The sequence below is a fragment of the Melanerpes formicivorus genome, unplaced genomic scaffold, assembly GCF_026170545.1.
Source record: "Melanerpes formicivorus ecotype bairdi unplaced genomic scaffold, bMelFor1.0.p_v2 SCAF_77, whole genome shotgun sequence".
NCBI lineage: Eukaryota > Metazoa > Chordata > Aves > Piciformes > Picidae > Melanerpes > Melanerpes formicivorus.
The window spans coordinates 1,766,055-1,778,697 of NW_027142429.1; the positions used below are offsets into that span (position 1 = coordinate 1,766,055).

Here is a 12,643-nt window from a genome sequence, read left to right on the forward strand (position 1 = left end):
TTTCATGTAGCTGCTGTTCTGTTCTCACACACGAGCCTTGCACCCAGCTGCCTGAGGTAGCCTGATGAGATCCTGAGCTGAGGGAAACTTGAGGGGGGAGTCAAGGTGAGACCTGGGACAGGAAAAGGTCACTTGGGACATCAGACAGGTTTACCAGCCTGCCCCCAAGTCCTTTTGGTTCATCCCTGAGGGTGAGAGGAAATCATGATGCTAATCACAGCAATTTAGGACTTCTCCCTGCACCCAGCACTGATGAGGCTGCACCTTGAGCACTGGGTTCGGCTCTGGGAGGCCATCGAGGGCTGGAGCAGAGAGGGCAGCAAAGGGGGGTGTGGAGCACAAGTCTTGTGAGGGAGCTGGGGTTGTTCAGTCTGGAGAAAAGGAGGCTCAGGGGAGACCTTCTGGCTCTCCACAACTCCCTGAAAGGAGGCTGCAGCCAGGTGGGGCTTGGTCTCTTCTCCCAAGGAACAAAAGGCAGAGCAAGAGGAAAGGGCCTCAAGTAGCCCCAGGGGAGGTTTAGTTTGGACATGAGGAACGATTTCCACCCCAAAAGGGTTGTGAAGCCCTGGAAGAGGCTGCCTAGGGCAGTGGAGGGTTCCCCATCCCTGAATGGCTTTAAAAGCCTTTGAGATGTGGTGCTGAGGGCCATGGTTTAGGGGCAGAGTTGGTGGTGTTGGGTGAAGGGTTGGACTCAAAGGTCTTCAAGACCTTGTCCATCCTGAACAACTCTGTTTTTCCCAGCAGCTTTAACCTTTACCACCCATGAAGCCAAGCTATTTCCTGAACCCAACAACACATCCAGCACTCCCTGCTGATTTAAAGCCTTGCCCTGGGGGGCTTGGCCACATGGCTGCCTTTGGTGTGGTGATCTTCATCCCACCACTGCACCCAGATCACCAAATGCACCCAGATCACCCTTGCCTGGCTGGACTTTACCCTGTTTGCACATGACAAACAGAGGCAAGTTCTGGCCTGCAGCTGAGCCACTGTGTATTTTTAGCCCCAGGGTAAATCCCTGACCCTGCTGAGCAAAGGTCCACAGCAGCATCCTCCACATTCCAGAAGAGACCAGTTTCTGCCCTGGGAATTGTCTCTGGCCACTGTGTGACATGGCAGCAGCAATGTCCACACACATCCCCAGGCTTTGGGATGAGTCCAAGGCAGGCAGCAATGCTCCCACTCACCACCCCCTGCCACCCAGCAGCTTCACTGGAGGTGGCTTGGGCGCAGGTAATGGCATTCCAAGCACAGATCCAGGCAAGGAGAGGCTCAAGAACAGTCTGGAGGAGAAGGCCTTGGGGGTGTCAGTTGGTGACAAACTGCCCAGGAGCCAGCAGTGGTCCCTGGCAGCCCAGAGCCAGCTGAGTGCTGAGCTGCAGCCAGAGCAGGGAGAGCAGCAGCACAGGGAGGGGATTCTGCCCTTCTGCTCTGCTCTGCTCAGCCCCCACCTGCAGCACTGCCTCCAGCTCTGGGGCCCCCAGCACAAGAAGGACCTGGAGCTGCTGGAGAGGCTCCAGAGGAGGCCACAGAGATGATCAGAGGGCTGAGAACCTCTCGTGTGGGGACAGGCTGGGAGAGTTGGGGCTGTGCAGCCTGGAGAAGAGAAGGCTTCCTGTCACTCACACAGGGCTCTCACCCCAGGTCCTGCCTTCTGCTCACCCCAGGTCCTGCCTTTCCCTCACCCCAGTGTCTGTGTCCCTTGCCTGCAGGCAGCCTGGAGGCCTTTAGTCAAGGCCATGCACTGGATTCCTGCCCCATGCAACCCACAGCAGCTCCAGCCCTGCTGGATGGGCTTGGAGAATCCTCGTCAGCCAGGCAGCTTCTGTTATGGGCACAGGGGCTGGATGCTCCTGGCCATCACCAACAGCCACAGGGGGACCTGGCTGGCATTGCTGGACCTGGCATTGAGGGCCCCCACAAAGTCCCCAGAGCCAAGTGCCCCATGTGCTGCCCCTGGGAGCCCAGGGACATGGAGATGTGGTGGGCAACAAAGTGACCCTGTAGTAACATTGTCCCAGGCTGATGGGCTGGGAGTGAGTGAGGGGAGGTGGAGGTTGTATGGGTGATGGAGAGGAAAATAGGACCAGGACTCATTTTGCTTGGAAGAGACCTTTCAGATCTTCCACTCCAATAGTGAGCCCAGCACTGCCAGGGCACCACCAAACCATGGCCCTCAGCACCACATCTCCACAGCTTTGGAACCCTCCAGGGCTGGGGACTCCACCACCTCCCTGGGAAGCCTCTTCCAGGCCTTGACAACCCTTCTGGAGAAGAAATTGTTCCTCATGTCCAACTCAAACCTCCCCTGGCAAAACTTGAGGCCATTTCCTCTTATCCTATGGTTTGTTTCCTGGGAGAAGAGCCCAACCCCCACCTGACTCCAACCTCAGGGAGCTGCAGAGAGCAATGAGGTCTCCCTCAGCCTCCTCTGCTCCAGACTGAACACCCCCAGCTCCCTCAGCTGCTGCTCACCAGCCCTGTTCTCCAGACCCTTCCCCAGCTTGGTTGCCCTTCTCTGAGCTAGAAAGGGGTGGAAAGGGCAGGGAAATCTGTGTTGAGGGTAGGGATGAAGGGAAATCTTCCTGGGTAGGAAGAAGAGGAGATGAAGGCTCTCAGGAACACCATGACAAAGAGGAGGGTCTGGCTTGGAGCACCCATCTGGGGTGACCACAGCAGCACTCACACAGAGGCTGCACCTATTCACCAGGTCCAGGATCTGTAAGGGGGTCCACAGCTGAGACATTGGACCATGGGCCTCAACCCTGGGGTGCCAAAAGCATCCCAGGAGAGCCACACCATCATCCCACCATGTCCCCTTCCAGCCTCAGAGGGAAACACAGAGAGGTCTCCAGAAGAGATCAGACCTGCTGTGAGGAGCTGTGCCAGGATGAGATTCCTGGGGCAGCCACACCACCTCCATCCCCAGGCAGCAGCAGCAGCACCTCTGCGCCATGCTGCCCCGTGGCCCAGCATGGTCCCACGACACCACAAGCACATCTCTGAGCCACCCAAGGCCAAGCACAAGCAGGTGGCTTGCTCAGGACCTTGCAGCCACCACACTCACCAGGAAGAGCCCTTTACAAAACCACCTTCTCATGCCCCACAGCTGGGGGAGTGCTGCTAGTGCTGGGGCGGGAGCTGCCCTGCCAAGTCCTGAAGCCAGGAGCTGAAATAGCACTGCTGGGCTTCTTGTTGCCTCTTTTGCTGCGTCCCCAGAGGGCCCTGGAGCTACACTGGGTCACTTGTGCTTCTGGGCACTTCCATCTTCAGATGCCCCTCCGTGTTTAAACAAGGAGCCCTGCCCTGGGAACTGGCTCCTTTTGGGCAAAGCTTTCTGTGCTCCTGCAGGGTACCCCCGGGGCTGGCCTCAGGAACATCTGGCAGCTGCTCTGACATCAAAGAAAAACAGTTCAGAAATTCATGGAGCACCATTTGCCCATCTTTAGCCATGCAGCAAACAGGATTGCATGCTGCTCAGTGAAGCAGGGGAGGCCTGGCTCTGCCAGCCCTGAGAAACAAGGCAGCACTGCAGCATCCAGGTCTGGGGCCCCCAGCACAAGGACATCAAACTGCTGGAGAGGGCCCAGAGGAGACCACAGAGATGATCAGAGGGCTGGAGACCCTCCCCTGTGGGGAGAGCTGGGGCTGTTCAGCCTGAAGAGAAAGCTCCAGGGAGACCTCAGAGCAGCCTTCCAGTACCTGAAGGGGCTCCAGGAGAGCTGGGGAGGGACTTTTGAGTAGAGCTGGGAGTGCCAGGATGAGGAACAATGGCTTTGAGCTGGGAGAGGGGAGACTGAGAGTGGAGAGGAGGAAGGAATTGTTGAGAGTGAGGGAAGGGAGACACTGGCACAGGCTGCCCAGGGAGGCTGTGGCTGCCCCCTCCCTGGAGGTGTTGAAGGCCAGGCTGGATGAGGCCTTGAGCAAGCTGGGCTGGGGGGAGGTGTCCCTGCCCATGGAACCTTTAAGGTCCCTTCCAACCCAAACCATCCTATGCACCTGTGAAGACAAAGCAGCTCCAAGGAATGAGATTCTCCTTTTATTTACCTATGACCACAAGAATGTATTTTCTCTAGCTGCAGAGAAGCTTGGCACTGCCAGCCGGGCTCCGGGGGGGCAGGCAGCTCCCCCCTGCCCGGCCAGGCTCAGCGCAACCTCCGCTCCTCCAGCCTCGGAATCCAGCCTGAGGAGGGGACCTGGTGCGCGGAGCTGCTCGTCTCCGCCACCAGAGCCTCCTGCGTCAGGGCACGACAGGAACCAGCCAGGCTGCCCCAGCGGCCGGCTGCCGGGGGGTACATCCTGCTCGCTCGGGAGGAGCGGGAGGGAGAGGAAGGCATCGGCCCCGCCGGGCAGCCCGGCCGCGACACACCAATATTGCACTTGGAACCGGGGGGAAAGGGGAGGACAGGAGGACTTCCTACCGCACAGCAAGGCGTCCAGCTACGGGAGGGCAATAAATAAACCAGGGGTGGGGAGCGGGAGGCGGGCGGCTCCGCGGCTCCAGCGCAGGCTGGGGGGGAAGGACCCAGCCCCGGCTCGTCCCGCGGGGACCTGCCGCCAGCCGAGGGAGCGCCGAGCCCCTGCCGGACGCTGGCTGCGGGCAGCAAGCAGGCAGCGGCGGCGCGGGAGGAGGGGAAGCGCAGCAGCATCGTGGGGGCTGGTCCAGTTCAGAAGTCTTTGATCCAGGGAAGATGCTCGCGGCGGTGCCGTCGTCCCCTGCACAAAAGTCCTCCTGGCCGAGCCGGGGTCACTCGGCGCTCGCAGCTCAGGCGCTTCACAGTAGTCTTGAGGGAGCTTCCCTCCTGGCTAAGGTCCGTGCCGGAGTCACCCCGAGGGCGTCGTACCAGCGATGGGGCAAGGGAGCAGTTCCAGACTGCTTGGCTTCTTGGTCCCCTTGGCCTCCTGCTCGCTGCCATCAGCCGCCCCACGCCCGCCCGCAGCAGGAATAGGGCCCGGGGGCAGGAGCGGCAGCGGGGAGGCAGCTCCCGCCGGGCCCCCGGGAAGGCCTCCGCTGCCCAGCTTCATGTAAACACACAGCTCCCAGCCTGCCCCCAGGGAGCCCTGGGCTCTACAGCGGGGAGCTGGCTTTCTTCTGGTTAATGATGTCCAAGTACAAGTCAGAGCGCAGGAAGCGGGGGTAGGAGTCCTTCTCCATCAGGCCATAGATCCTCTTCTGCGCCAGGTCGAAGCAGCTGCGGGTGATGCTCTGCAGATTCTCCTTGGTGTGCTCCCGCGTGTAGGAGTCCAGGTTGACCTGCAGGCAAAGAGAGCAGCGCTGGTGAGCAGCTCCCTGGGCCGCCTGCCATGCCCTGGAGCCACACACAGCGAGGGGAAGCAGCCCTCACCTCCTTGCAGGACTGGATGGCGATGTACTCGGAGAAGATTTTCTTGGCCTTGGAGACCATCTTGGACTGGGATTTGATCTTCTTGAACTCCTCGCAGGCCAGCCAGAACTCCAGGTTCTCCTCGCTGAACTCGGTGCGCAGGAAGGCCCTGAAGGCAGCCAGGCCATCTGTGGGGCAGAGACACCGCTCTGCTTACAGCTCACGGGCAAGGAACGGCCCCACCAGACCCTCGGCCCTACGGCCTTGCGAAGGTGCAACCTGAACCACCTCCCACACCACCCCCTAAAAGCTCCTGCACAAAGCAGGCAGTGATGGCACTGCCAGGCCAAGCATGCCCACACAAGCCATCTGTGTGCTGAACCCAGGGTCCCCAGCCCAGCTGCAGGCATGGAGAGCCAAGAGGAAGGCTGGGACTGTAGCAGGAGCAGCAAGAGGAACCTCTGGTTCCTCTGTCTGGGGGCTGGGTGTAGGACATGACCACAGCTGCGACATGCAAGAAGGGAAATGGTCCAAAGCACCTCCTGCTTCATAGGCCCCCTGCACAGCCCTGAACCCAGCACCAAGCACTCCCCAAGATAGAAGGGGGCTGCAGCCCATGCCACAGCCTTCCCCAGCCCCCAGCCCAAAATCACTCCTTGGTGCAGGCAGGAGCAGAGGAGTGCAGGCAGGAGCAGAGGGGGGCAGGCAAGGGGCAGAGGGGGGCAGGCAAGGGGCAGCCTCATTTCTCTTTATCTCCCCCCAAGCACTGGAAGGGATTAGCCAAGGGAATCCCAGCTTTATCCACACACGTGCCTGGATATTCCCCCGAGAGCAGAGGCAGAAGAGCAGGGCAGACACTTACATTTGTGCAGCAGCAGCTTCTCCAGGGAGTCCCCCCACTTGAGAGCTTCCTCAGGAGTGGGCCTGTTGGGGAAGGACAGGGAGTTGGCAAAGTGAAGCTGTGGGAGCTGCCACCACACAGCACGAGCAAAACGCTGCCAGGTGATAAAGCCCTGCTGGGAGCCTCCGTCCTGGCTCCAGCACTGCCTGGGCATCCACGGGCAGAGCCAGGCTCTGCACCAGGAGCATCACAACAGCTCTGCTGGAGGGAAACTTCTGCCTTTAGATTGGCAGGAGGAAAACCCAACACCAGGAATCCTGTGTGGGTGGCTGTGCCGCTCAGGGGGGCTGAGTAAGAAGTGGAGAAGCTGCGGGCAGAAGGCAGGAGGTCGCAGGAGAGCAGGGAGTTCAGCCCCCCCTGCCGAAGCAGCTGGATAAGCTGCCGGGAGCAAGAGCAGGCAGGGCTGATCTCCGGCTGCTGGAGCACCTCCAGAGCAAAGTGGTTATTCAAACCGTCCTCCGGCCAGTTAAAATTCCACGTACAGGCACTGGCAGGAAGCAGCCATCAGGGAAATTTCCAGCCCGAGACATCACCGTGCCACATTCCATGCACGGACCTCCCACCCACTCCGGGGGGAATTTTCAGCCAACTAATGTTGTTTGGTGCCGCTGCGGGGACAAAAACTGTTTGTCCACACCTTCCCCGCGCAGGGTGATCCCAGCCTCCCCGCAGGTTATCCCGGGGATGATCCCTGCCTCCCGGGAGGGGATGCTCAGCCCAACGGCAGCTCATCCCCCAGCCCCCACAGCCTCCCCATCCCCTCGGCAGCCGCCCGCGGCACCTACTTGAGCGATTTCAGCACTTTGTCCAGTTTGCCCGAGGGGTTGGCCCCCGGCGATTCGTTTCGCCGCCGGAAAATCCCCAGCCGGTTCTTCATGTCCTTGGCTCTAGGGGGAAGAGCAAGTTTTAGCAGGCAGGCGAGGGGCCGAGGGGGACAACCCAGCACCCCGGGGACCCGCCGGCAGCCTCAGTCCACGCTTCGCCCTCCGTCCCGTGCCCAGCACCTACTCCTTCATGGTGTGCCGGCGCTGCAGGCTGCCGTTGTGTGGTCTCTGCACGCCCAGCAGCATCTCGGCGTGAAACTCCAGAGGCTGGGGCTTGGAGAGGTCGCGAAAGAAGGGCATGGCTGCGGGGACGGCTGCGCAGCGGCTGCCGGCGCGACCGGCGCGGCCAGACGCTCGCTGCCGACTGACGCCAGCCCGGGGCCGAGCTCCGCTCCGTGCGGCCGGCGCGGAAGTGGGAGGAGGGTTCCGCGCCCAGAAGCTATAAATGCGGCGTGGGGCGGACGCGGCGTGGGTGAGCCAGGGTTGTGTCAGCCCCGCGGCCCTGCCAGACGGCTCGGCCGTTGCTGGGGAAACTCAGGGAAAGGTGGAAAAACCCTGGCGGAGAGCGGACAGTGAAGCCTTTGAGCAGGCGGCGGGGGAACGGCCGCGGCCGCGATCCACGGCGCTATTTATAGAGCGTCCCGGGCACGGCAGCGGGGCCGGCGGCGGGGCTCAGCGGGTGCAGAGCAGAGCCGAGCCGAGCAGAGCCAAGAGCCCTTCAGCATGGCCCCACCGCAGGCACTGTGCTGGGACCCCACGCCGGACCCACTCGCACTTCGCCGGTGCCAGCCTGGAACGGGCATGGCTGTGGAGACGTCGCTGTAAGGGGGTGGTTGGGGCTGGTAGTGCGTGGTGCTGAGGGGTGCTGGGGTACAGACGCCCCGCACCGCCGCCCCGCCCCGCCGCCCCGCACCGCCGCCCCGCACCGCCGCCCCGCGCATGTCCCCATCCTGTGTCCCTGGATGGACGGACTGGCGTACACACGGACGCGGAGCTCCCGCGTCCCCCCAGAAACTGCCACGAGGACGATGCGGGCCGAAGATAGTCGGCAAGTGCCATGGGAAAATAAGACCCCCCCAGAGCCCAGCCCCAGCCTGGGCCCCGCTCCCCGGGACCAAGGCAGGGAGCAGGAGGTGGCAGAGGTGAGGGCGAGGCCGGGCGCGGACAATGCTGCCCCCTTGTGGCACAGCCTCTGCATGACATCGCCGCTCAAAAGGGCGCAGGGGACACGCAGGGGACACGCAGGGGACATGCAGGGTGACGTGGGATACTCCTCCTGCAGCAAGCCTGGTGGTGTCACCAGGGTGGACAGAGCCCCAGGGTGGCATGGCCAGGCCACCCCTTGTCCCCTCACATGTCCCACAGCAGCAAGTCTATGGCCAGGATGCTTGGAGGAGCCACCTCTGCCTGGCCAAGCCATGTCCAGGCTGGTTGGGGACACGAGGGGCAGAGGAGGGACTCAGAGCAAGGTTGTAGCCCACACCAAGTGGCACCATCTAGACCCGCAGCTCTCCAGTCCCAGAAGGGTACAATAGAGCAACACACTGGGGAAAAAACCATCAGCAATATCTCCAGGGCTCAGCCCTGACAGGTGCTGAGCATCTTGAGCCCTGGAAGGCTTTCAGAGGCTTTCACCACCCCCCAGCCCCTGGTGCCATTGGTGCCCTCGTGGGGGGCATGGATGGCTTCACTGCTGTTGCATCACCCAGGCTGTGGTGCCAGCAGGACACACATCCCCCTGCTGCCAGCTGCTAGGCACAGTGCTGAGGTGGGAACAGCAGATCCCAGCACAGAGCCTGCCACTCCAAACGCTGCATGCCACCCGCACCACACTGCCAGCCATGCTGGCACCAAGGACCAGCTGCCACGCAGAACAGCCCATCCCGTGCAGCCCTTAGCCACAACTTCAGCAGTGTCTCCACAGCACAGCAGCCTGGTGCCCAGAGTGTCTTCCAAAGCCCTAACAGCTCCTTGTGTGTGACCCCAGCACACGTGGGCTGCTCGCAGCCGCAGAGCCCTCCGCACAGTGCCAGCCCTGCTGCACGCTGGGCACTGTGGCTCACAGCTCATCGCAGCTCGGGGGCAGATGTGCCAAGCAGGTACCACCCAAGGAAGTTCATAGATCCATAGAATCATAGGATGGTTGGGATGGAAGGGACCTCAAAGATCATCCAGTCCCAACCCCCTGCCATGGGGCAGCCCAGCTTGCTCAAGTCCTCATCCAGCCTGGCCTGGAACACCTCCAGGCAGGGGACAGCCACAGCCTCCCTGGGCAGCCTCTGCCAGTGTCTCACCACGCTCACTCTCAACAATTTCTTCCTCATCTTCAATCTCAATCTGCCCTCTCCCTCCTATCACTACAAGCCCTTGGCAAAAGTCCCTCCCCAGCTTTCTCGTAGCTCCCCACCTTAAACCCCACTGCATCTCTTGCATACCCTTGCCAGTAACTGGCAGGGAACCAGGCTGCAGCCACTGCGGGCACAGGGCAGCCCCAGTATCCTGACACTGCCCATCTGCAGTAGCAAACGCTGCAGCACAAACCCCCTCTCACTTAAAACTGCTGCTTGCTCTCTGGAATTGCCCCTATGAAGCCATCTCCCCCTGGCACCTCATCCAACCCCCAGGCCACCTCCAGCATCGTCACCCCACGGCCGCTTCAGAACCATCCCCGGCAGAGAGCATCGCGCTCCCGGCAGGACGCCGGGCTCCTACCTTTCCAGGTACTTCTCCGAGAAGTCCACCATGGCGTGGCACAGCGAGGGGTGCCAGCTGCGAGCGGGGCTGGCAGAGCCTGCTGCTTGCAGGCAGCGAGGCGAGTGCCAAAGCCTGGCCACCGGCACCATAAATACTCCCCGCAGACGGCTGGCGACTGGGATGCGCAGCCAATAGCCGGGCGGTGCGATGCCAGGAGGGCTCCCAGCGCTCCCGCTGCCGGCTGGGGGTGAGGAGAAACCCCTCTGCAACCGCCCCTGACCCCGCTGAGCCTCCCCCCCCCGCCAGCCGAATTCCCCCGGCTCAGCGCCGCAGCAGGACGCGGGGACGTCCCCGCTGCAGGGACTCATTTCAATCCCAAGTGTCGCGGGGGGGTGGAAATAACAACGAGAGCTAAAAATAGGCAGCGGCGGGCGGGCAGCGCGGAGCGACAGTGCCGCTCGCTGGCAGGCGGCACCCGACCGCCCGTGTCAGCAGCCACCGGCTCAGACCTCCCCACGCCCCATCAGCTGCCCAAACCACCTCCGCCTGCCCCGAGACACGAGGAGTGGGGAAAACCCAGCCCCGGGCACCCCCACGCCCGCGGCACCTGCACCCTGCGTGACAAAACCAGAGGAGGTTTGTTCCCAAACCTCTTCCCGTGTGCCTGCCCCGGCACCTGCCCTCTCCAGCTGTGCTCCTGGGAAGCAAGGGCCACGGCTGCCTTGTCCTTGCCCAGACCCACTCTTTGGCGCCCCTAAAGCCTTGCCCCAGGGCAGGCAGAGGGGCTGCAAGTGTCCCTCGGTGCCCCTGCACTCAGTGCCCCGAGTATGCTGCCCCTGTACCGGGCTGTGCTGCGAGGGCTGGAGCCTGTCCCTGGGGGGAAACTTCCCCATTCCTCCTCCCGGCATGGGGCCAGCAGGACGGAGGCCCCCAGCTCATGTTTCACTGCTTCATGTCCTCTCCCTGAACCCAGCACCGCTGGAGTCAAGCTCTGCCAGCACCAGGGAAACCTTTCTCCCCACGCCACCAGCAAGAGCCAGCTGCTCTGTCCCTGCTCTAGCTGCAGGAGTCCTTCCTCACTGCAGGGGGGTTGGACTAGGTGAGCTTGAAGGGACCCTTCCCACCCAGACCTGTCTGTGGTTCGATGATCTGCCAAAGCCAGGCAGGCAGGAGCTGCTCCCAGTTGGGCTGTGAGCTGTACCCAGTGAAACTCCCATCCTCCTCCCTGAAAATCACCACTGCTCCCATCACAGAGTCATAGAAGCACAGAATGGGTTGGCTTGGAAGGGACCTTCAAGATCATCCAGTTCCAACCCCCTGCCATGGGCAGGGACCCCTCCCACCAGCCCAGCTTGCTCAAGGCCTCAGCCAGCCTGGCCTGAAACACCTCCAGGCAGGAGGCAGCCACAGCCTCCCTGGGCAACCTGTGCCAGTGTCTCCCCACCCTCACTCTCAACAATTCCTTCCTCCTCTCCACTCTCAGTCTCTCCTCTCCCAGCTCAAAGCCATTGTTCCTCATCCTGGCACTCCCAGCCCTTGTCCAAAGTCCCTCCCCAGCTCTCCTGGAGCCCTTCAGGTACTGGAAGGCTGCTCTGAGGTCTGCCTGGAGCTTTCTCTTCTCCAGGCTGAAGTGAGACCTTATCCCATGAGAGTCTTTGAGTGCCTTTGATGCTTTCTTCCCAGAAAAGCTTGAGGGAACAAGACAGGAAGATCCCAAGGCTCAGCAGGGCTCAGCTGAGTTGTCTGACCACAGCAAACAGCCACCAGGGTGTGACACTTACAGGCTCCTGCTCTGTTTCTTGCGGGAGGCCTCATCCCCTTCATCACAGCTGCACTCAGGGTCGGCTCCACTCAGCTGCAGAGGGAACAGAAACACAGTGTTGGCACCACCATGCCACTGCATGCCCACAGTGGCACTCCCAAGTGTCACCAACCAGCCCTGCCAGCATTCCCTGTGGTGCCCTCACCCACACAGCCACAGCCTGCCCAGGGCTCCTTCCCCACAGCCACAGCCAGCTGTGACCACGCCGTGGGACAAGCTGCACTCCAGCAAGGTTTAAAATGTGGTCTGAGGCTGACTGTGGGACTTGATGACCTTTTCCAACCAAAGCAGTCCTCTGATTCTATGGGAACCTGCCTCCTCCCATCCATCCTCTGCCACCTCCAGTCCCTGGAGCACCTGAAGGGACAGCAAGGCTGGGGGCAGAGGACCCCATCCAGGCCACAGATGCTGACAGTGGTACCTGCATCCCTTTCCTGATGCTCCTATTCCTGCTGTCTTTAGTGGGCACAGGGACCCCTCCACAGCCCACAGAGCACCTTGTCCCCCCAGAACTAGGCTGGACACTCAAAATCAATCAGAGGTCCCCCAGCAGACCCCAGGAAGGGAAAAAATCAGAGCAGTTCAGCCTTATCTGTGTCATGTAATGTCAACATTGAAGTCCAAGGAGCACTCAGGGCTGCACAACCTGACCACCATTCTGGCGTAGCCTGGGCAAACTGAAGGGACCTTGGAGGCACCATGAGCTCTGGGCAGCACCAGTGCAGCCTCCAAGTCATGAAGCCTGGGGTCAAGCATGGGGGACCCCTGGGACCACCACAGGTCTTGGGCTTTAGTAATTCATCCACCATAAGTGATAGGAGGAGAGGAAAGGGGCTCAGGCTGCACCAGGGGAGGTTTAAGTTGGACATTAGGAAACAATTCCTGCACTGAGAGGGGCATCAGGCACTGGAACAGGCTGCCCAGGGCAGTGGTGGAGCCACCATCCCTGGAGGGGTTCAGAAGACACTGGATGAGGAGCTCAGGGACGTGGTCTCAGTACCTGAAGGGAGCCTAGATGAAAGCTGGGACATTAGGAAGAAATTCTTTAGAGTGAGGGTGAGGAGACACTGGCACAGGTTGC

The 12,643-nt window shown here is 61.4% G+C and overlaps 1 protein-coding gene across 5 annotated transcripts in view; it reads right to left on the reverse strand.

The window, feature by feature from the left end:
* Positions 1–4,004: 4,004 nt before the first annotated feature.
* RGS3 (regulator of G protein signaling 3) overlaps positions 4,005–12,643 on the reverse strand; it is a 121,843-nt gene continuing 113,204 nt past the window's right edge. For 2 of the 5 annotated variants that reach the window (XM_068164085.1, XM_068164086.1), the window contains 5 exons: positions 11,522–11,595; positions 7,008–7,109; positions 6,184–6,245; positions 5,343–5,509; positions 4,006–5,251 (listed from right to left, as the gene is read on the reverse strand). In XM_068164085.1, coding sequence (XP_068020186.1) covers positions 5,066–5,251; positions 5,343–5,509; positions 6,184–6,245; positions 7,008–7,109; positions 11,522–11,595 — 591 coding nt within the window. In that variant the 3' untranslated portion in view covers positions 4,006–5,065. Of the gene's footprint in view, positions 5,252–5,342; positions 5,510–6,183; positions 6,246–7,007; positions 7,110–7,230; positions 7,437–9,758; positions 9,859–11,521; positions 11,596–12,643 lie in introns of those variants that run through there. The other 3 variants (XM_068164084.1, XM_068164087.1, XM_068164088.1) reach the window with 3 other exon arrangements.